Below are 24,570 nucleotides of genomic sequence, written 5' to 3' on the forward strand. Positions count from 1 at the left end.
TATTTCCGCTGAAACGTTTCTTTAAAAAGGGGATTTCTGCATTTCACTTTGTTTAACACTTGACCCAATTCCAAAGTCAGGCTTTCTGAAGAAACACGCTGACAGAGCAACAGACAGCGATGGAGCTTTGAAGTGGTTTGTTATGTTAGTTCTGGGTATTTCTCAGTACATGTCTGTATGTCGCCGGCAGGTTTATGGGAGAGCAGAGAACACTGATGTCACAGATGAGGATCTATAACCACATCACCATCTAACCCAAAGAACCATCTCCGGTTCTCAGAAAGCACAGTTGATAGTCTGCACACACAGACAAACACGTACCTGCGCACCACATCCTATACACTTGAGTATAAAGGAGAGTTTTCAGTTTGTGTCCTTTCACTCGTCAACAAACACTGCTCACAGTACACACCTCTCTCATCAATGGTAAGCACAATAACTGGGTTATATGGGAAAAGTTATTTATTCTTTTTTTAAATTGGTTATATATATATATATATATATATATATATATATATATATATATATATATATATATATATATATACCGTGCTATGATAATAATAATAATAATAATAATAATAATAATAATAATAATAATAATAATAATAAACGCTATTTGTATAGCACCCTTTCATACAATCAAGTGCTTCACAGCAGTAAAAAAAAAAATAGACATGGTCAAGGTAAGACATAGAACACCAAATCACAGTTCTTCATATTAGGATCTAACATCCCAATAGGCCTCTTTGTTTATAAGGTTTGATCGTTACCCATAGAAATTTTTTAAATAGACAGTAATAAAATAACAGCAAAATAGTGCAATAGTGCAGTGCAATAAAATAGAATAGACAAGAGTAAAATAATGCAATAGTGCAGTTCTGAATTATACTGTATATCTCCGTAGTTATGGAAGGTCTCATGACAGATAATCCAATTCATGTTCATCAATATCATTTTTCACAAGATGAGCTCTCACATCTGCAATCGAAGCAACTTAGTTAGATCTACACTGTAAAAAATAAATGTTTTTTCATGGGAAATTCACTATTATTTTACAGATTACTTTTGTTTTTCTACTTTAAGTGTAAATGCCATACAAATACAGTAAATTACCTTTTATAAAAATATTAACCATTACATAAAGGTTGTAATCTGTAAATGTATTTGATTTTACTGTCATTTGACAGTAAGTATTTGGCAACCATTGATGCCAGACATTTACCGTTTTCTTGCAGCTTTTTTTTCTTACAGTGTACAGATAGAACAACTTGTTTTAACTGTGCTGTTCCATCCTCCTCAGCTGTGGGCCATGCTGAGGGCGTTGAGCCTGGCCTCCATGGGCCTCATCGTGTCAGGGTCCGCCGTCTGCCCTGGCCCCTGTCAGTGTCTGGACAACCTGACCGTTGCCTGTCTAGATAGAGGCCTGGACAGGATTCCTGACCTGCCTCAGGGAACAGAGGAGCTGTATGCCTCATACAACCAGATACAGGAACTAACAGGCACCGGGATGGAACACTTGCAAGTACTGTACATAAACCTTTTTGGAAATACTGCATTGTGTGTAAAATGCAACACATTTCAGGGACTGGTGGATGTGCAATATCTGTTTGATATGAGATGCAATACACGGATAAGTCATATGTTTTATATAACACATTTGTTGTCACAGGTTGGGGGTGGTGCAACAGGACCCAAGAGCAGACAGGTTGAGGAGGGTCCAAGGGTGCTCATAAAAAAACACCATATCACAGTTAACACTGGAAAGTGGAAAAAGGGGAAACAAAAAGACTCTTAATAGAAATACTAACGAGAAACATGAAACACTGGGAAACAAGGTAGCCTGTTGGGATGTTAGATCCTAATGTGAAAAACTGTGATTTTATATGTCTACACTTTATGTGCTCATTTTATGCCTGTCTTTTTTCTGTTGTGAAGCACTTTGAGCTGCAATTCTTGTATGAAAGGTGCTATACAAATTATTATTATTATTATTATTATTATTATTATTATTATTATTATTATTATTATTATTATTATTATTATTATTATTATTATTATTATTATTATTATTATTATTATTATTATTATTATTATTATTATTATTATTATTATTATTATTATTATTATTATTATTATTATTATTATTATTATTATTATTATTATTATTATTATTATTATTATTATTATTATTATTATTATTATTATTATTATTATTATTATTATTATTATGTAACATGGACCAACACAGAGAACAGGAAACAAGGAACTCAAATACACAGGAACAAATGACAAACAATGATGATTACAACTGGGGACACCCCCGTTCCCCGTACCTGGCTAACTGAGTTAGCCGGATAATTTTCAGCATAGCTTGACTTAAGCCGGACCTTTCCGTTCCCCGAAGTCGGATTTTCTAAATCACCATGGTAACAGATCAGAAAGTTTGAACCTGGTCCGGAGCAGGGTTAAGTTCAGTTAGCTGGATGAACCATGGCCACGCCCTCGCAAAGAAATGCCAGCTCGCTTCCTGAAATATTTCTCACAGTCTAGATCCCATTACACCATTCTAAATTATGTTTTTGTGCTTCGTTTTCCTAGAGGGGGCTTTTTAAATGTATAATAATAGAACTAAATGCTGATAATAAATCATATTCAGCCTATAGATTTACTTTGTCCTAAATAAAATAATGCATGTCATATACGGCGCTCGGAGTCGCGATACACGCTGCATGTGGTTATTTTAATAACGGCGCATTGCAAATGTGAATCCCGCTGGGATATTTTTAATTAATGAAACCTATCGGCCGTTTGGCTCTGATTAGTTTCATATATTCTCCGCTGTAGATTTGCTTAACGGAGCGCCTGGATTGTGTTTCATTCAAGCATAAAATTGAAGTGTCTATGCGTGGATTGTGGTTTTTGTGGATTATGAATTACGAGGAATCTGAGGATTGTTGAATTGTATCATCACTCACACGTTATTGTGATATTGTAACTGGGATTAAAATGTCTGATGAGATGCGCTGTTTGACGGATTTGAGCAATTGAATGAGCCGTTGACGTCACATTAATGCATTTGAGAATAGAGAGATAAAACTTCATTCAAAAGAAAAATATTCGAAACACGGGTCTCTTGTCCATTGACGGATACACAATTGATATATCCCGTCTGGCACAGTGGTGCAACGGCTAGTGCTCATTCCTCTCAAGTGGACGACCCTAGTTCGAAACCCCGCATTTCCAATATAATTTTTTTGGAATATAATATTAATGAATATGCAAAAGTAGCCTAGTTTTAAGTTACAATATTATAAATCTACATGCATTGAGGATGTCATTCTTTATATAGCTCTCAAAGTGCACCAAATTGAAGCATTTACATTGCAAAAAGAAAAACAAAAAATAGAAAAAGGTGGGATTCGAACGCGGGTCGTCCGCGTGAAAGGCATAAGGACCAACCATCAGACCACGGTGCCAGATAAATAAAACATCCACCATACATCCATCAATGGATAAGAGAGCCGTATCCTTATTCTGAAAAAGTTTAACTAATTATTTTCGCTAGCAAGATCTCATTTGATTATTCAATCCATAAGCCTACTGCCAGCAGGCACGTTTAAAGAAATATAATCTGATTGATTGGGGTAATGAGGGACTTAACATTAGCCTATAGATTAGGCATTTAACTTGTCGGCGAGGCTATTGAGCCGTACTGCATTGTACCCATTCTGCAATCTGTTAATAAAGTTTTAAATCAATCAATCAATCAATGCCGTTAGAAAATCAGGATTTCTGCGATCGACATCTGCTGTCTTTTCAGCTGAAGCGGCTGCACGCAATTATCCTGAGTCTCAAGTCTGGTTCAAATGAACGAGACTGAATCAGCGTTCGAGGAACAGGAAAATCCCGGATTCAAACATCGGGTTAATTGAATCTGGATAATGGGACTCTTGATCGACTTAGTTGAACCAGGTACGGGGAATAGGGCCCTGGGAGGGGAGACAGACAAGAAATAAACAAAGACAAAGAACTACCATAAACAAAACAAGGAACTACAACTATTATATTATGGACGACAAGACAACCAAACACCATGCAGACACTGGGACAAAACAAGAAGACTACAAACACTAACACTAAACACAGTGAACCTAATACAAGACAGTAAAAACTCTAGACTAACAGGGGAACACGAAAGAGAGTGAGAGAGAAGGGGAGAGAGATAGAGAGAGAGAAGAGAAAGAACAGAGAGGGACAGAGACCAGGAGAGCACATACTGACACAGGGAGAGGCAGAGCAGGGGAGGACAGTCCATGGACAGGACAGGCCAACCCTTACATTTGTAATATAATATTTTCTACCTTCTGTAGGTCCTGGACCTGACCAAGAATCGCCTCAACTTCTCCCTCTCCCCCAGCCCGGTCTGGCCCACCATGACCCAGCTAGCCAAGCTCTACCTACGTGGGAATGGTCTCAGGTCATTAGAACCTGGTCAGTTCCAGAACCTCCCTGCCCTCACCTTTTTGGATCTGAGTGAGAACTACATGGAAGATCTACCAAACGGCTTCCTCCATGGACTGGGCCGTCTGCAGAGGCTGATTCTGACTGGGAACCAGATTCGATCGCTACGGGTTGCAGTACTGAATGGAGCCCCAGCTCTCACTGAACTCCACCTCAGCAGCAACAGTGTCACAGAGATAGAGGAGGGTGTGTTTGAGAATTCTACCATGTTAGAGAAACTAATTCTGTCAAAGAACAGGCTGGTGAGTGTTGGGAGGGGCAGTTTCAGAGGAGCGATGAGTCTCCAACACCTGGACCTGAGTGGTAACCTGTTAGTCTCTGTCCCAGTGGAGGCGTTTGGGGACATCACCAATCTCACCCGTCTCTACCTACAGAAGAACAGCCTCACCAGCCTTCCAGAAGATTCCTTCTCCTCTCTGGTCTCGTTGGTTCATTTAGACTTGAGCAAAAATGAGTTGAAGACGATCTCAGAGGGATCACTAAGAGGATTGCCTCAGCTTGGAACGCTGGACCTCAGTTTCAACCTCATACAGTCCCTTCCCTCTGACGCTTTCAGTGACCTGATCAGTTTAACACTCCTGGATCTGTACCGCAGTTCTCTGACGTCTCTTCCCGTAGGCGTGTTCCAGAACCTGACCAACTTGAGAGAGCTGCAGCTGGATGGTAATAACATCTCTGTCATTCCACTGGGGGTGTTTGATCCACTGACCAAACTCAGGGAGCTTCAGCTGTCTCACAACTACATCTCAGAGCTCCGTCCTACCCTCTTCTCCAAGCTCAAGTCACTACGCAAACTGTATCTGGAGCACAACATTTTGACCATGCTTCCCAAAGGCCTTTTCCACAAGACAAGGAAACTCAGGGAGATCCAGCTGAATAATAACCACATCAGGTCAATGCATAGGCATGTCTTCCACCTTTTGGTGAATCTGCATTCCCTGAAGCTATCTCACAACCGTCTCTCCTCTCTCCACTCAGACCACTTCAGCAAGCTTGTCAATCTTAAAGAACTTCAATTGAATGAAAACCACATAGACAGATTCTCTGAACGACTGTTCGCTAATCTCCAAAGTCTTAAAATACTAGACATGGACAACAATCGTCTCTCGGCACTGTCGGCTGAAGACCTCGCTGGACTGCTCCACCTGAGAGAACTCCATCTAAGCTTCAACCAGCTCAGCGACCTCCCTGACGACGCCTTCCACTCTCTCGCAAGCCTCCGTCGCCTCCTGCTGCAGAACAACCGACTGGGTGCGTTACACCCTCAAATCTTCTCCCCGCTAACCCAGCTAACGGAACTCGACCTGGACAACAACCGGTTGACTCACCTACACCCCAAGGTCTTCCAAGGCCTTAAACTGCTCCAGAAGTTACACATGAAATCCAACCGGCTCAGGGCATTGGAGAATGGGACTTTAGACCCTTTGGGACACATTAGCGCCATCTATCTGTCAGGGAACGTGTGGGATTGTAGCTGTACGCCTATTCTCTACATCAGCTCTTGGGTCAATGTGCATAATAACACATTGGGAGACCAGCCCACCTGCCTCATCTCTTCTTCTTCTTCCTCACCTTCCCCGTCCCTCACAAAGGCTGTAGCTCTCTCCCAGCCATCGCTCTCTCCCTTGTCATTATCAGAACACTGTACCAGTAGCATCGCCCGGGGCCCCTCAGGAGCACTTCAGCTGAAAATGCTGAGTCTGCTCATCACTTTGTTTATGATTACAGACTTACTGTGACATCCTTTTGTGGTGGTTTTCATCTTTTTTTGTGGCTCTCTGTCTTTCCTTGTGACTGTGTGTGCATCTGTACCATATATGTAATAGAATATTGTACCAATACTCTGATGAAATGTCAGCAGAGGTATAGGCTACAGCTTGGGTGTTATTTGTAAAGAGTGATTCAAACAGTTTCCATATGACGAAATGTTAAAAGACAATCCATGTAGGGCCTATCATGTCCCTGTGATGTTCTGGAGTTTAGTCAACATTTGTGAACATTAACAAGTCTCACGAAAAGCTATAATGAGTTTAGTGAAGATTTGTGAGAATGAACAAGTCTCACGAAAAGCTATAATGAGTTTAGTCAAGATTTGTGAGAATTAACAAGTCTCGCTAAAAGCTATGAGAGTCCAGGCTTTCTTGATGATGTCATTACAAATTCTGGAGCTGCTCCTTTGACGGTGATTGAGAGATGGACTTTCTGAACTGTATTAGCAGTTTTTTTTTTTTACGTTTTTTTTATATTGGATACGGACAGTGGCCACTTTTTTACTCTTGTAAGCTTATCTCAATGTACAAGTTCAAGCATACTGTACAGTACTATGTATCAATATCCAATTCATTGTCAAATAAGCTGCTTCAAGGGCGGTCAGGTGGCGTAGCGGAGATTGCGCTCGTCACCAATGCAAGAGGCTGCAGTCTCGACTCCCGGAGTCAGCATTGCTTGAGGCTTGGGCTGATCGCTATACTAACCCGTTTGGCTGGGTTAGGGGAAGGGCAAGTCATGGGTGGGAATCTGGCGTTGTGGACAGCGACGCCTACAGGTCAGGTCTGGGCGCTTGCTCAGCGGAGGCAGGACTTGATGAAGGCAGCGTGACCTCCCACGCGTTACACTTCACCAATGAGAGTCCTCGCTGCCAGGTGAAAAAATAGTCACTGGCTGTCGCCGCGCGTGTCGGAGGAAGCGTGCGGATGACTTCAGGGTTCCCTTGCACCGACCAGTAGAAGAACATGCGCACAACAACCAGGTAGGGGAGGGGGGGAATTGGCACGACGACTAAATTGGGACGGGGAGAAAACAGAGAAAATAAATATAAATAAGCTGCTTTAGGTTTCTTCGCTTGATGCCATCACAGCTTTGGTACTCTGGTTTCTTTAGGAGCAAGTTTAAAATGTTCACAAAATACTGACTAAATTGGCTAAGATAACAGAAATAACATGTTTAAATGATTGTTATTATTTTGATGTCAATAAACATCGTCAAGCAGGGTTAAGTTTTCCTTTTAATACTATGTTAATCCAGATATACGCAAGTAAAGAAATAAAAGAAACATCTGTAAAAGGATCTTTGAAGTCATTAATTCCATTTCATGTATTAAACATGGTTTAACAATCACAGATGAGATATAAAGTACTCAACTCGATTACAAAAACGATTCTTACAAAACAGTTCAAAAGAAGTACTTTTTAATTCTATCACCACCACAATCCTACAAGGCAACATGTTCAACGTGTTTTAAAACTCACACTTATACTTTATGTATTTACAGTAGTTACGTCAAATCAAACAAAACAAGCAAAGCACTTCATGTTACATAGTATGAAGGCAGCAGTTCTGTGTTATTTTCAGCTGCTCACAACGCCACTCTCCACAAACTGAAGAAACAATAGGTACAGTATTGGAGTATGTCAATAGTACAACAGTAAAATACTGCACATTCTCATCTTGGGTTTTCACTCCTCAGTCCATTAGTCCACTTGGCCCAATGACCATTTCATCATCTCTTTCTTCAGAGACAACATTTTGTTGATTTAAATCCTTATTTAAACAATTATAAATTACAATTTAGTCATTTTTTTAGCTGACGCTTTTATCCAAAGCGACTTACAGATTGAATCCACACAGCAATAATTACCACCAATTTTTTAGGCCGGCTGGGCGTCGTCATCTCAACGAACCTAGAAAAGACACCCAGTAACAATTGGCACTAGTTTGAGGAGAAACAGGTGAATGCATTTCTTAATCTTTTTCAGAATATATTGAACTAATTCAAGACAATTATTTTTGTCTAAACAAGTATGCTAATTTAATCTTCTTATTGGAATTTTCTTGGGGGGGGGGGGGGGGGGGGGGGGAATAAAGCAGATGAGGTTTAGTACAATTCACCCAACTCAAACCCTGCCCTCTTTTCTTGATCCTCCAATCACAGCTGTTGCTGTCTGAGGGAAGAAACAGTTGTGATTGGAGGATCAAAGAAAAGAGGCCAGGGCGTTATGTAAATTCAGTTTTCACCCATTCTCAAAACAAGCATTAAAGATAGAGTACAATGATGTTTTAATTCAGTCATAAATTACTGAACTAAATAAAAAATGTACTAAATTGTAACAAACTAGTTTCATTACTTGTTTGTGGGCTATCTAGCAGATATCCATTACAACTACTGACAACTGAGACAGCTAATCAGGGTAATCTGTGTATATTATGCAATATTTAAAAATAGAAGTAGATTGGATATCTGAAATGGCGTGATTTTGTTTATGTCAATGGGGAAAGATATTGAAGGGCTTTAGTCACAAACAAACAGCAGCTTTAACATTTTGGGTGATTTTATGTCAACATAATTTCTGTAAAAAAAATTAACAAGATTGAAAAACAAGATTTACATTGTACTGAATCTTTAATAAGTCCAATGATCTTCCTTATTGCAAAACACTGTCAATTGCTTATAGAAGATTCTCTAAACTATTTCAGTTGTATTGAAATATGTGACACCATCTCACCCCATTGACTGATTCTTATTTTTTATGATTTTTTTTTAAGACTCAATATAATATTAAAGTAGGCTACTTGTTAAGACAGATTATTCTTCGCAGTTCAGATTCAGACATAAAAACACTTGTGATCCTTCAGGTTCCTCAGGTAGGAGAAGCTCTTGCCACACTTGTCACACATGAACTGTTTCTCCCCGGTGTGGATCTGCTGGTGGGCTTTCAGGCTGTTGCCCTGGTTGAAGCTGCGCCCACACTGGTCACAGCTGAAGGGTTTCCTCTCCCGTGTGGATGCGCTGGTGTCTGTTCAGGTTTCCAGTGTTGCTGAAACACTTCCCGCACGTGTCGCAGCTGAAGGGTTTCTCTCCCGTGTGCACCGCCTAGGAGGTTGAAAACAAAGACCATTGAAACGGAATGTTGGTGCGTTGCTCAGCAGCAGCCATGACTACACTTGACTTCCTGTCGAGTTTGTAGCCGTGTTTGCTCATATCAACACATGGTCAGGATTAACAGTTATAAAACAGTTAAGCTATGTATATAATACTTTTCTCAATCTGGAAGTTGCAAATAATATCGGTTTGAATGTTTTTCCATTGAAAATAGTCAAGACGCAACTTATACCTTGGCTGTAGTCAGTTCTAGAATGCAACTTTATAGTCAAGTTGAACACAACAAGACTATGAATAAGATCAGATACACTAACTATACTTTAGATCAGATCTAAAGTTCATTGTCTTGGATGTATTTCCACTGCAGGAACCTTCTCCAGGAACTAGAAACCGGTTCCACTGCATGGATATTATTTTACCCCCAAAAAGGCAGGTACAGGAATTTTTAAAACATCTTCAGCGCTAACCAGTTACTTTTTTGTTCATTGATACTTATGCATTAATACCCCCCCCCCCCCCCCCCCCTCAGTGAATCTCTTATTTACATCAATGTTGTGCTGTCAGAACAGTCTTATGTTGGCAGGTTAAGTATTTAAATATAGAAAAATAGGATAAGACTGACACCTGGTGTCACTTTAATTTCATAGCGGTTTGAAAATCAAATGAAAGCCTATTCCTCGAGATGAAAAGAGACAATAATTCTACAATTCTGTATAGGATATTGTTATATAATTGATATGGACACTTGCCCAGTAGAGCAGAAAAAATGCATCTACCCTTTGAACTTAGGATAGGGATAAAATAGGATAAGTCTAACACTTGGGTCATTGTGCTGTTACTTGACAGACATGAAGTCACGTTCATTGCGGATTGAAAATCAAATGCAAGCCTATTCCTTAAAGGAACACTCCAACATTTTGGGAAATTAGCTTATTTAACATCTTCCCTGGAGTTAGACAAGAAGATACATACCTTTTTTGTCTCTGTGCATGCATTAGGCTTAGGGAACAGCCGCTCCGTTAGCTTAGCTTCATCACTGAAAGTTGGTCAGACTTGTACCCTGATGTTCCCTACAGTGCCCTACAGTCACGAAATACACTCCAAATACAACTCCAAAACGTTCCTGTAAACATGACCTGTGTATTTACCACGTGGAGAAATAAAAAATAATTGAATTAGACAATTACGTTTTCTAAGCAAATATACTCTGAACTATTTTTTGCACGTTTATTTTGTACATTATCTAACGTTAACACGAACCTAAACTAACGTTACAACTAACCTAAAGTTAGTTTAGGTTTGTGTTAACGTTAGATAATGTACAAAATAAACGTATTTCCGCTGCTATAGACGTCGCTCTTTTATTTTGGAACTCCCCAACCGGAAGTCATTACCCTCGTTATCTGCTTGAGTGTCCGGTTGCTGGTTAGCTCCGTTAGCGTGCAGCATATCAAGACCAGCCATGGAAATACTGTTTTCTAAATTGGGGAGGCTTTTAATCGTCAAGGTAAGAGGATTTTAAGTCATGGTATCCATAAACTTCAATCGGTTTGGATCATTTGAATGAAATGAGAGTGTAAACAAACACGGCGTCATGTTAGAAAGTAGCACTGAAATCACTGCGCCCAGAGAGGAGTGGTTAGGCAAAAAATAGTTCAGAGTATATTTGCTTAGAAAACGTCATTGTCGAATTCAATAATTTTTTATTTCTCCACGTGGTAAATACACAGGTCACAACATGTTTACAGGAACGTTTTGGAGTTGTATTTGGAGTGTATTTCGTGACTGTAGGGCACTGTAGGGAACGTCAGGGTACAAGTCTGACCAACTTCCAGTGATGAAGCTAAGCTATGCTAACGGAGCGGCTGTTCCCTAAGCCTAATGCATGCACAGAGACAAAAAAGGTATGTATCTTCTTGTCTAACTCCAGGGAAGATGTTAAATAAGCTAATTTCCCAAAATGTTGGAGTTTTCCTTTAAGATGAAAAGAGCCAATTATTCAATATCAACCGCATGGCAATAATGACAGAGTTTGGAACCCAACTCGGGTGTAGAGAGAGTGATTTGCACTCCAAACAAGCTACAAAGGCCCGTTTGTAAATTCTTATGAGCCATCTGGACTTGTGTGAGTCGCCAGTGCATGGAGTTGTCTGTTGCACGTTTCTGTTCAATGCGAGGATCAATATATGGTAAAAGAGTCATGGGAACATGGTATCTGTTCATTTAACCGTAATCATGAAGATCTGATCAGAGACATTTGTCTTTCGTGTTCTAGTACAACGTTATCATAAATAAAACTATTATTGAGACACTGGAATACCCAGAGACCTTTACGTCAGCCGACTAATTTGCCTAATCTTTGTAGATCTTTAGACCGCGGTGGAAACGCAGACACAACAATAAGCTTTTAGTTCCTTGAAAAGTAGTTCCTGGGACTAAATGTTCTGGGTACTTTGGATGAAAACGCGGCAGGAACCCACGAGACCTACGACAGTGCCTACTGTATATTATATACACTACAAAAGCCACATAGAGAAATCTGCAGCTCATATCGAAGCCATACAATTAAATAAAAAACGACGTAACCAACGCAAACCCACCTGGTGTGACTTAAGGCTGCTGTGCTGGGTGAACATGCGGCCGCAGGTGTCGCAGGAGAACGGCCGCTCCCCGCTGTGCGACTTCAGGTGGATCTTCAGGTAACTGGACGACTTGAAGCTCTTGCCACACAGGCCGCAGGTGTGGGGCCTCTCCACCGTGTGGTGCTGCTGGTGCGAGCGCAGGTCGGTGATGGAGTTCAGCCGCAGGCCGCAGAGGACGCAGGTGCAGGGGATGGTGGCCGCGTGCGTCTGGATGTGGGTGCGCAGCGAGTCCACGCAGGCCACCGTCGCGCCGCACGCCACGCAAGCCAGCGCGTTCTCCCCGGAGTGCGAGGTCTTCTGGTGCATCTTCAGGGCGCTCTTCTGGATGAAGCACTTGCCGCACGTCTGGCAGCTGAAGGGCCGCTCCCCGGTGTGGATCCTCTGGTGGCCCTTCAGCGTGTCCGCCTGGTTGAAGGTCTTGCCGCAGGTCTGGCAGCCGAAGGGCTTCTCCCCGGTGTGGATCCGCAGGTGGCGCTGCAGGTTGCCCGGGATGGTGAAGCTCTTGCCGCAGTACTGGCAGTTGTACGCCCGCTCCCCGGTGTGCACCATCTGGTGCATCTTCAGCCCGTGGGCTCGGTAGAAGCTCTTGCCGCATTGCTCGCAGCGGAACGGCCGCACCTCGGCGTGGAGACGCTGGTGGTTCCTCAGCAGCTGCTTCAGGGTGAAGCCTTTCCCGCAGACGTCACAGATGTGGGGCCTCTCTCCTGTGTGGAGACAGACGGGTGTTCAGCTAGCGGACTGAGAGACAGACGGGTGTTCAGCTAGCGGACTGAGAGACAGACGTGTTCAGCTAGCGGACTGAAGGACGGCTTCCTCCATCAGGCTGTCGGGAAACTCTTACTCTACCCCCACACTCGGGACTAGGAACCCCCCCCCCCCCTCTTACCCTAACAGACTCGGGACTAGGAACCCCCCCCCCCCCCTCTTATTCTGCCCCCACAGACTCGGGACTAGGAACCCCCCCCCCTCTTACTCTGCCCCCACAGACTCGGGACTAGGAACCCCCCCCCCCTCTCTCTTACTCTGCCCCCATAGACCTGGGACTAGGAACCCCCCCCCCCCCCCTACTCTGCCCCCCCCAGACCCGGGACTAGGAACACCCCCCCTCTCTTACTCTGCCCCCCCAGACCCGGGACTAGGAACACCCCCCCTCTCTCTTACTCTGCCCCCCCAGACCTGGGACTAGGAACACCCCCCCCCCCCCCCCCTCTCTTACTCTGCCCCCCCAGACCCGGGACTAGGAACACCCCCCCTCTCTCTTACTCTGCCCCCCCCCCCCCCCCCACACACACACACCCACCAACCCACACACTTTACTTAACTCAATGCCACTTTATTTTACTATGTACTACTGCTAGGAAATATTTGCACTAAGCAATTTTTTTTTATCTTTTTATTTAATTCATTCATTCATATCATTTTAGCTACTGTTTATATTGTACATATCTCTCTCAGTCCTGTACATTGTATATTGTGTCCTATATGTTACTTTTGTGTTTTATATTGTCTTATATCTTTTTTTATATACACCCTGGGAATGGGGGGAATGAAATAGAAATGTTTCTGTATGTCTTGCACAAATGGAAAACTGACAATAAAGTTGACTTTGACGACAATGTGCTGTTATCAAGTTATCTAATAATCAACAACAAAAACAAACACTGCTTTTTGCCGATACTACAGGAGAACTAAATAAAAAACACATTTGTCAGTGCTTCCCCTGTATATTAGAAGTGTACTGATTAATGTTAAGGCTAAATCCGTCTCGAGTGACAAGGGAGTACCTGGTCACCACATAAAATCCTATCCCAAGAATCTAAATACCTGGAAGAAAAAGATAAAAACATTATGCTAAAATGTTAAAAACCCTTTCACTACCACACTTTAACCGTGTGTAGTGTGGTAGTGAAAGGTTAACCTTCTGTAGAGTGGTAGTGAAAGGTTAACCCTTCTGTAGAGTGGTAGTGAAAGGGTTAAAGTGACTACTGATCAGAGTGCACTCTGAAAGGTAGTGGTGCGCTGTCCCAACACCAGCCCGGCTTCAGCCTCACCTGTGTGGAGCAGCATGTGTGCGTTCAGGCTGCGCTGGAAGGAGAAGCCCCTCCCGCACTGGGAGCAGAGGAAGGGCTTCTCGGCGTTGGCCCCGTGGACCGCCTGGTGCGCTTTGAGCTGGAGCAGCTTGGTGAAGGTCTTCCTGCAGTGCTTACAGCTCAGAGATGGCTTGCTCTGCTTCTGACCTTCCTTCTTGGGTCGGCCTCGCCCCCGAGGCTTGGGCTTGACGACCCGTTTGGGTCTAGTGCTGTATCTGGCCTCGGCATCGTCCGGATCCTCCGGGTCCACCTGTTGTTATATACATGATTTCATATTAGAGTCCCCATTAGCCAATGCCATAGTAGTTCCTGAAGTTAATATTAGAGTCCCCATTAGCCAATGCCATAGTAGTTCCTGAAGTCCGTCCCTGATGGAGGTGAATACTTTGTTGAGCAAATGTTGTCTTTAAACGATATTAGCAAAAACAGGGATGTGTTACGGCCACATGAAATGATGAATTATCAAGAAAATCAAGAATGTCTGGTTATAGGTTATTTAACCTTCTGTAGTGTGGTAGTGAAAGGGTTAACCTTCTGTAATGAAAGGATTAACCGTGTGTAGTGTGGTAGTGAAAGGATTAACCTTCTGTAGTGTGGTAGTGAAAGGATTAACCGTATGTAGTGTGGCAGTGAAAGGGTTAACCTTCTGTAGTGTGGTAGTGAAATGATTAACCGTCTGTAGTGTGGTAGTGAAAGGGTTAACCTTCTGTAATGAAAGGATTAACCGTGTGTAGTGTGGTAGTGAAAGCGTTAACCTTCTGTAGTGTGGTAGTGAAAGGATTAACCGTCTGTAGTGTGGTAGCGAAAGGGTTAAGCATTAAAAATAAATATGAGAGAGAGTGGTATATTGTGGTTAGTGGTCATAATGTGCTGCTGTTTTAAGAATGATAATGCATTAAACACAGATAGAAGCTTTGGGCTTTAACTAAAACTATTTCACCAACAAAGAAGATTGCTAAGCAATAAATATCATACATGCTTCCTTCCAATACCCAGGAGTTTGCATGTTCTCCCCGTGCTCGCAACCCCCCCCCCCCCCCCCCCCCCGATAAGATAAAACCCAATGGAAAAACATGCACAACAGATTGCTAACGCTGTCATGTCCATGACAAAGACGGACAGGAGCACTTGGATCGGTCCCAGGGGCGCGGCCCCACGCCGCAGCCCCTGTCTGCCCTTGGGGGGAAGGGCGACGGGATGGGTCAAGTGCAGAGACTCAATCGCATCGGCAACTCAACAGAAATTGCATGCGTGTGTGTTCCTGTGCGTGTGCCGCCCATCGCATGTGTGTGTCACTGCATGCCAAATAAAGACTTCTTCAAAGTCCAGTTATATATATATACCATAGAGATGTTTTATATGTATGATGCATACAACATTTTGAGTGACAGTTCATTCGTGGCTTGTAGATGTTGAAAATGTGATACCGTTCAGAATGTAACTTCCTACGTTATATTGTGGTTATAAACACTGAAGCCTCTTGTTCAATCACAATACATACAGAAAAACATTAGCGAAATATCTCTCAAGAGATCAATCTTGATGGTTTTTCCATATGAAATAGCAGATTAACTCAATCAGCGCCAGACCCGAGGATAGTTGGGTTTTCATCGTTATTTCTTGTATTCTATAGTTCTATTCATTACAGGCACACGGACTCAGGGTTAACATGGGGAATCATCCTGAGATCGCCAAAGTGCAATACCGGCTGCATCATCCCAGGTGGCAGTATCGAGCACCCTTTGAAACCTTATATCTTGGCCTGTGTAATGTTCAAATGTCTTCGGGGCACAGTTTTCTTTGTCAGGCGAGTGGAGCAGTTATCCCGATCGCATTGAGAAGCGTCAAATGCCCCTGATGCATCTGTTGTGGTGGATTATGTTGGCGACACGATGGACACCAATACTGGGACTCGCGATCAGACAATTGGAATATTCTTTTTGGGGTACCTCCTAGACCTAGTGAAGGTAAGAACTAAATTATATCAATGATGCTTTGATCCAACCATGATTTCACATCGATCGCAACGTGTGTGTGTAACGTTACTCCACAACGTATGCCATTGGTGACGATCAAAGCATCAAAAAACATTCATGATGAAACATAATACCTATTATATACATTTGATTTGGAAATAGTAGCGTGTCCAGGTGAGAAACGCCAACGCTTTTAGTGAAATTCACGTATTGCTGCATATCATCGTTTTCTGGGATTAGACAGGATCACTCTAAAACTATACTTATATTCACCATGGTATAACACACGAACGTATGGATGAAAATTTTTATTCTTTTTCACATATTGAAGATTGAGATAGTTGATGTCAAATGGGCCATAGTATTGTATCCATAGCTATAATATAGAATATAGATATAGCCCTGCAAACACTGCCACTTATTCCCATCTCTAGAGCGTTGGCGTGGTAGGAACAAACGATGCTCAAGTCCGTGGCGTCCAATGAGTTAATAATAACAATAATAATAAACAAATGAATAAAAGGACATCAAAGTGAAAATATAGAGCTAAAATAAAATAGAAAGCAACCTGATAGTCTGGGTCGTTGTCATCATCCTGTTCCAGGTCATCAGGGTACTGACCCGACTCTGGAGAAGCCTGGTCAGGGTACGCCTCCAGACCCTCCTCCTTTATGATCACAGGCTGGAAGCTGTCCTGGGGAGGAGAGGAGATAAGCGGGAAAGAAGGGTTAAAAAGGAGAGGAAATCAAGCTTTACATTTCTGCTCAGTTTGCTGGCTGAGTCTGGCGGACATGGCTGGTGTAAATAAGTGGATTGGAGCCAGATCAAATCAGGGAATGTGACTAGTAAATGTACATAAATGTGTTGGAGCGAGGATTAGTTCGGCTAAGTTCCACATAAGGAGTAAAAAAAGGGGGAGCTCCAGTAGCTCACCACGTACCGCGAGTGCTATTTCGGCACCGTGGACAACCGTGCTCGTCACGGATCTGGGGCTGAGCGAGTTCGAATCCCGGACTGCAGCCGTGCCTTTCCCAGAGTGTCTTCCCCCCCATCTGAACCCTTTCAGCCTGCTTCTGTCGGTCGAACTTGACCAAGTATAAATGCGATAAACGTATAAAAGAGCCAGGGAAATGGCCAAAGTAAAAAAAAAAAAAAAAGGAGTAAAAAAAGTACTGCCATATCGCAAACTCAGCCCTCTTTTCTTGATCCTCTAACAGCTGTGATTGAAGGATCAGAAAAACGCCCCCCACCCACCTCCCAATCCCCACAATAAATACATACAGGACAGTCACATATGACAGTGTTGGATGCTTGCCCGTCTGTGCAAGGGGGGGTGGGCCAGGGTGTTTAGTGTTCGGACTGCTGTGGGATTTTTTTTTGTGAAGCGTGTGTGTTTGGTTCAAATTAGGGCTGTGCCCGACTAAGGATTTGGATGGTCGACTATGATTGGCCAAAATTTGCCGTTAGTCGACTATTGGTCGACTAAAAAAATAATAATAATAAAATAAAATAAAGTATAATATTAAAAAAGAAATCTTTAAAAAAACAAAATAATTATCATTCCATTTGGGCTGTGGGGGGTGCTTAATGTCTGAAGGAGTCGACTGAAGGCTTCTTGTCCTCTGCAAAAGCATGCAATTGGTCCACTGATGAATACATCTTGATATTTGTCTAGTCTAGTGTGTTCATTAGATGGGTGAAATCCTCTTTCAGTGCCTCTGTGCCTGTTTTCGTAGGCAGTTAGCCTCTGGTATGCGTGCCATTAGCGTTAGCCACGCTTCTATGCCTCTTTTCTTTTGGAAAGAAAGATACAAAAATATATATATATATATATTATAAATATTGCGCGCATGTGCCCCCTACTGGTCGGTCTAGGGAGCCCTGAGGTCTACCACATGCTTCCTCCGACACATGCGGAGACAGCCAGCGGCTCTCTTTTCACCTGACAGCGCGGACTCTCATTGGTGAAGTGTAACGCATGGGAGGTCACACTACCTTCACCACTTCCTGTCTTTTGCTGTGCAGGCGCCCTGACCGACCTGTAGGAGTCGCTGTCCACAACGCCAGATTACCACCCCCGACTTGCCTCCTGCTAACTCTGCCAATTGAGTTAGTATGACGACTGGCCAAAGCCGGAGGCAACGCCGACACGCGGACTCGAGACCGGAGTCTCTTGCGTTGGTGATGAGCGCAATCTCCGCTACGCCACCCAGCCGCCCTAGAATACAATCATTCTAAGCCTAAGGTACATTACCTTAACCCTTTCACTACCACACTACAGAAGGTTAACCTTTCACCACCACGACAGATGGTTAACCGTCTGTAGTGTGGTAGTGAAAGGGTTAACCTTCTATAGTGTGGTAGTGAAATGGTTAACCCTTGTAGTGTGGCAGTGAAAGAGTTAACCTTCTGCATTGTCGCAGTGAAAGGGTTAACCATTTGGTATATAACACAGCCAATATTAACGAATACACCGAAACGGTGATTGACTATGTCTGTACTCAGGTAGAAGAAACAATCCCCTCCACCAAAATTAAAATCTACCCAAATCAAAAGCCATGGGTAGACAAATCCGTCCGTGAGGCTCTGAAAGTGCGCACATCAGCATACAACACCGGGCTGGTGACAGGCAACATGGAAGAACACAAGATGGCAAGATACAACGTCAGGAGAGCAGTAATAGAGGCAAAACGGCGTTACAGGGATAAAGTTGAACTTCAGTTTGAACAGGCTGACTCTAGAGGCATGTGGCAGGGCCTCAGAACAATGACAGACTACAAAGGCACCCCCCTCAAACTGAACAGTGACATCTCCTTAGCAAATTATCTCAATTCCTTCTATGCGAGGTTTGAGGCTGTGAATAACAACACCAGCCCACAAACCACGGCAATGGGGGGGGGGGGTCTGCTGATGGAGACTCAGTGTTCAGGGTAACAGAGCATGAGGTGAGACGGATCTTTAAAAAAGTGAATATCAGGAAGGCAGCAGGACCGGACGGCATCCCCGGCCGCGTCCTAAAAGTCTGTGCCGACCAACTGGCCCCGGTATTCACTGACATCTTCAACCTGTCCTTGGAACAGGCTGTCATCCCCACCTGTCTGAAGAAGTCCACCATCATCCCTGTACCCAAAAAATCTACGCCCGCTTGCCTCAACGACTACCGCCCTGTAGCCCTCACCTCCATAGCCATGAAGTGCTTTGAGAAGCTAGTGAAGGGCTACATCTGTTCCTCCCTCCCCATCAACCTGGACCCTCTGCAATTTGCATATCGCCCCAACAGGTCCACGGAGGACGCCATAGCCCATGTGCTGCACACAGCAGCATCACACCTGGACAAGAGGCAGGGGAACTATGTGAGAATGCTGTTCATCGACTACAGCTCAGCATTCAATACCATAGTCCCCTCCAAACTCATAGCCAAGCTCAGGGACCTGGGCTTGAACTATGACCTCTGCCAGTGGGTCTTGGACTTCCTGACGGGCAGACCCCAGGTGGTAAGAGCCGGCAACTGCACCTCCTCATCCATCACGCTCAACATAGGGGCCCCCCAGGGCTGTGTTCTGAGCCCCCTCCTCTACTCCCTGTACACACATGACTGCGTAGCACAGCGGAACAACAACACCATCATCAAATTTGCTGATGACACAGTAGTGGTGGGCCTGATCTCTGCCAACGACGAAAGGGCCTACCTGGAAGAGGTAGAGAACCTGTCACAGTGGTGTCAGGAGAACTGCCTCTCCCTGAACGTCAGCAAAACAAAAGAGATGATTGTGGACTTCAGGAGGTCGGGGGTCAAGGACTACAGCCCCCTCAGCATCGACGGGGCACCGGTTGAGAGAGTGAACAGTTTCAAGTACCTCGGAGCCCACATATCCGAGGACTTGACATGGACCACACACATTGACAGTGTTGTGAAGAAGGCACGACAACGCCTCTACTTCCTCAGGCGCCTAAGGAAGTTCCAAGTCAGTCAGAAGATCCTTAGGAACTTCTACTCATGTACAATAGAGAGCATCCTGACCGGCAACATCACCTCCTGGTTTGGGAATAGCACTGCACAAGACCGTAGCAGACTACAAAGAGTGACACGTTCAGCCGAACGCACAATTGGAGGGGGGCTTCCCACCCTCCAGAACATTTACAACAAGCGGTGCAAGGGGAAGGCTAAGAGAATTATTAAGGACTCGAGCCACCCGAACAACTGCCTCTTTGAACTGCTGCGGTCAGGCAAGCGATACCGGAGTCTTAAGGCGAGCACAGAAAGACTCAGAAGAAGCTTCTATCCCCAGGCCATCAGGCTGCTAAACGAACAATAATCGCTAAACGAACAATAATCACTATGCAACAACCATCAAATGCACACAGCACACACACCCACACGCACACACTCACTCAAACAAACAACACACTGCAGCACCCACTCTCCACACTTTAGATCACACAAACACACTTACACTTTATATTTATTGATAAAGGATTTGCACTACAACTCGTACACCTACTGTGAATTGTACCTAAATTGCACCTCGTCCCATTTCTCCATTTCTGCCTTGCACTATATAGTATTGTATATTAGTACACTGCACAGTATTGTATATTGTATGGTAACTACGTCTATTCTGCATCGAACATTGTACATATGTCTAAACTGAACACTGTGACCTCATTTTTTTACTTCTAATTTTACTATGTTATTTTATTTCATACTTATCTTGTCTTGCACAGTCTCTGGAGCGCAACAGTAAGAAGCATTTTGTACAAAAGTATTCTGTACTTCTGTATGACAACTATTAAAGAAACTTGAAACTTGAAACTTGAAACTTGAAATGGTTAACATTTCCCATCTGGCAATGCTGACTATCTGGGTCTGCTTTACCTGAGCATAACCCCTCATATCAGTAGTTGCTCATCATGGTGAAGTTTAACTTTCATAGATCCCTCTCACATATCCTCAACTTATGTTGATGAAGTTATGCCATAATGAAGGAAGACAGAACATTTTCACTAGTATGTTAAAAACAGCCAAGGATTTACCTCATAAGCTCTGCCTTTCCACAGGTGTATTATAGGGGACCTCTTCACTCCGGCACGATTGTTAGCCAGGACTGGGAAAAACAAAAGGGTCGCTAATTAAAACAATGTTAAAATGCATTGCAATTAATCCATTTAGCTAGTTTAATAGACTAAACAGTTTGAAGAACTGCTCCAACATAAACATTGCTCTCTCAGTACTGCATGTCTGTCTGTTGTCCAGTAGTACCATCTCACTAATGAAGTCGGTTCTGCTCGTATTAAAGAATCAAAACCCACTTCTTCGGCTCTTCCTCCCAGAGCGGTGAGCGGTCTGTATGGGCTCCGCCTCGGCATCGCCACAGCTGCTACCGTTAGCCGGGACTCTGCTGCTGTCTGGCTCCGCGCCTCCTTCTGTCTCGCCTCCCCTCTCCTCCTGCCCTCCGCTGCCTTCCAGCACCACCCTCAGCTCCTGCTCCGCCGCCTCCAGCCTGCTCTTCAGACTCTCGCTCTCCGCAGCTCCCTGGGACACCTGCAGAATTTACACAAGACAACAGTTCAAGTTGACTGAATACACCCACGGTTTCCTGTCAAATATTCAGTATTTATTGTAATGTATAATATAACCAATAGGGCACACATTTGCACCTTTGTTTACACTGTTTATTTTTCTCATATTTTTATATTCAGATCAAATTTTATTGCCTATATTTATGTCTTTCTACTATTACCCTGCCCATACCCATTCAGCCTAAGACTCATCCCCCCCGACACACCACAAACCGCCTGGGCCGGTCCTTTATACCGGCAGCCATCAGGCTCTACAACAAAGGGCTTGGGCGGCCGGATCTGCTGCCAGAACTATCACTGTCAGAACTCGGGACTTGAGAACTAGAGACTCACATCACCGTACTGACTATCTTGTATTTTGCACTAGAGACTCATATCACTGGACTCTCATCACTGGACTATCTTGAGTTTGTACTTTTTTTTACATTATATTGTATTTGTATCTATATACTTTAAGTGTATCTATAGTGTATATAGATACTGGACTGTATAATAATAATAATAATAATAATAATAATGACTTGGATTTATATAGCGCTCTTCACTGACCCAGAGCGCTTCACAGAGTCCATTATTCGTTCATACACAGTCATACCGGTGGTGGTAAGCTACAATTGCAGCCAGAGCTATGCATCCCCCACCCTGTACCCCCCCCTCCCTCCCCCATGCTGCTTTGACACCCAAATTTCCCCAAGGGGATCAATAAAGGATCATCTTATCTTATCTTATACCTGTGCCTCCCCTATCCCCCTCCGACATGCTGCTATGACGCCTGAATTACCCCAAGGGGATCAATAAAGGAATATATTATCTTATCTTAAAAGAGGAAAGAAAAGTATTAAAGTGTAGGGGGATAGAATACTAACTATCTATACCAGGCAAGCAAGTAAGAACAAATTCTGATTTTATTTATTGTCAAAAGTATGCATAATGTTGTGTTAATTCCACAACAAGATATATGTAATGTTAATTACCTGAAATTATTCAATTTTTTGGGGGGGGGGGGGGGGGGGGGGAACCCTGCATATATCGGTATCGGTTGATATCGGTATCGGAAATTAAGAGTTGGACAATATCGGTATAGGTAAAAAAGCCAATATCGAGCATCCCTAATTTTTTACATTTATTTAACCTTTATTTACCCAGGCAAGCAAGTAAGAACAAATTCTTATTTTATTTATTGTTAAAAGTATGCATAATGTTGTGTTAATTTCATGACAAGATATATGTAATGTTAATTACCTGAAATTATCCCGTTTTTTTGGGGGGGGGGGGGGGGGGGGCTGCATATATCGGTATCGGGTGATATCGGTATCGGAAATTAAGAGTTGGACAATATCGGTATATCGGTAAAAAAGCCAATATCGCGTGGACACAGGAGCTGGGACAGCCCATGGGACAACTCTAGCAGATGGACTTACTTCCAGTCTCAGCAGGGAGGAGCACTCGTTGAACAGCTGGCATAGCTTCTCAACAGCATCTCTTGCCAGGGAGGTCATGAACACGCTCAGTTGGATTACCTGGTGAGACACAAACCGTTAGTTAGAAGTTCGCCAATAGGTAAATGGCAGATGATCAAATAGTACTTCATATTAATATGATTAATTTGGGGAGGTAGAGAGGCCGCCCAGTCAGTAACCGAATGGTCACCGGTACAATCCCATCCACTGACAGGAGGGTGTATTCCTTCCAGCTGTGAGCTGGTGACTGGTATTACATCTACGGTGCCCCCGCCATCTCTGCCTAAGTGTCCTTGAGCAAGGCACTGAACCCCAACACTGCTCCAGGGGCATTGCACTGTGGGCGACCCTGCGCTCTGAAGAAATGCATGTGTGGCGGACTGTGTGTACATACTATAACTAGGAGGGACAGGCGAAAAAACTAATTTCAATTGCAATGCCTTGTAGGCCTATACATTGACAATAAAAGTAATCATCTTCATATTTCATTGTCTCATAAGTCATTATAAATCAGTGTCAGGGATACACATCTTAAATCTTAAGACTGTGATTCAACATAAAATGATCACAGCGTGTTATACGTTAAATGCTTTAGCACATTAAAAAAAAGTGTGACCATTATATTGACATTATGGTGGTAAATATGAAATATAAACCAGTATGCTCATTGATAACCAACCCATGCAACCCAGGGTGGGTTAGTGAAGCTTGTAACTGAAGCCTTTGTAGACATACAGTGGATAGACAGGCCTTCTTCTGACTATTTCAAAATGGCGTCCTAAGATGGATTCTTCTGTGATCTTGACCTGCCAGAGCAGCTATGTGGACGTCCACACCAAGCCCTTTCCATCTCCATAGTGATGACTTTCAACGTCTTAACTTGGTCGATTTATTAGCCTGCTAGGTGTTGCAAGCTGGCTAGCGTTAGCTAGCTGTTCTATTTCTATGATCAGCTGGTTGTCTAGACGCCAGACAAAACACTGGAGAAATAGCTACGGTTGAGCAGCCAATTGGAGAGACCTGAATGAATACAAAGTACAATCCCTTCTTCGTGGTGAAATGTTACCATTACCTTCTCATTTGAAGATTCGTCCAGCGTTATGTTTTCCATCGTAGATGACACTTCAGAACGTGTTGACTCACAATCCCCGATCACTTTGGTCATTTCTGTAACCGTCCCGTTGATCATCATCTCCAAAATGGAGCCTATCTGTTCCTCCAACGCTGACATTTTGTCGACGTCCTAAAGATACTCCGCTGAATATCCACAAATAAATATACAACGGTTACTAGAACATTGGCGATCGAAAGAGAGAAACAACGCTAATAATTGCGTCACTGGTACAGCTTGTCTTCTTCCGGTTCAGTAAAAAAAAAAAAAAAAAAATCTTCAAAATAAAAGGCAGTGCAATACACATG

At 43.3% G+C, this 24,570-nt stretch overlaps 2 protein-coding genes across 2 annotated transcripts; one reads left to right on the forward strand and one right to left on the reverse strand.

Moving 5' to 3' along the window:
• Window positions 1-393: 393 nt before the first annotated feature.
• Window positions 394-6,951, forward strand: LOC311244249 (uncharacterized protein). Its single transcript, XM_084333655.1, has 3 exons — window positions 394-426; window positions 1,304-1,525; window positions 4,374-6,951. The coding sequence occupies exons 1-3, from the start codon at window positions 424-426 to the stop codon at window positions 6,261-6,263; spliced, it is 2,115 nt and encodes a 704-aa protein (XP_084189781.1). The 5' UTR covers window positions 394-423; the 3' UTR covers window positions 6,264-6,951.
• Window positions 6,952-8,366: 1,415 nt separating this feature from the next.
• Window positions 8,367-24,441, reverse strand: LOC311227455 (uncharacterized protein). Its single transcript, XM_084313114.1, has 8 exons — window positions 24,224-24,441; window positions 23,113-23,211; window positions 21,422-21,653; window positions 21,146-21,216; window positions 16,680-16,805; window positions 14,097-14,385; window positions 12,004-12,749; window positions 8,367-9,394 (listed from the first exon to the last, which is right to left on the reverse strand). Exons 1-8 carry the CDS (start codon window positions 24,380-24,382, stop codon window positions 9,275-9,277), a joined length of 1,842 nt encoding a protein of 613 aa, XP_084169240.1. The 5' UTR covers window positions 24,383-24,441; the 3' UTR covers window positions 8,367-9,274.
• Window positions 24,442-24,570: the final 129 nt, after the last annotated feature.

This window comes from Notolepis coatsorum, assembly GCF_963971535.1.
Source record: "Notolepis coatsorum genome assembly, chromosome: 1".
In the NCBI taxonomy this organism is placed as follows: domain Eukaryota; kingdom Metazoa; phylum Chordata; class Actinopteri; order Aulopiformes; family Paralepididae; genus Notolepis; species Notolepis coatsorum.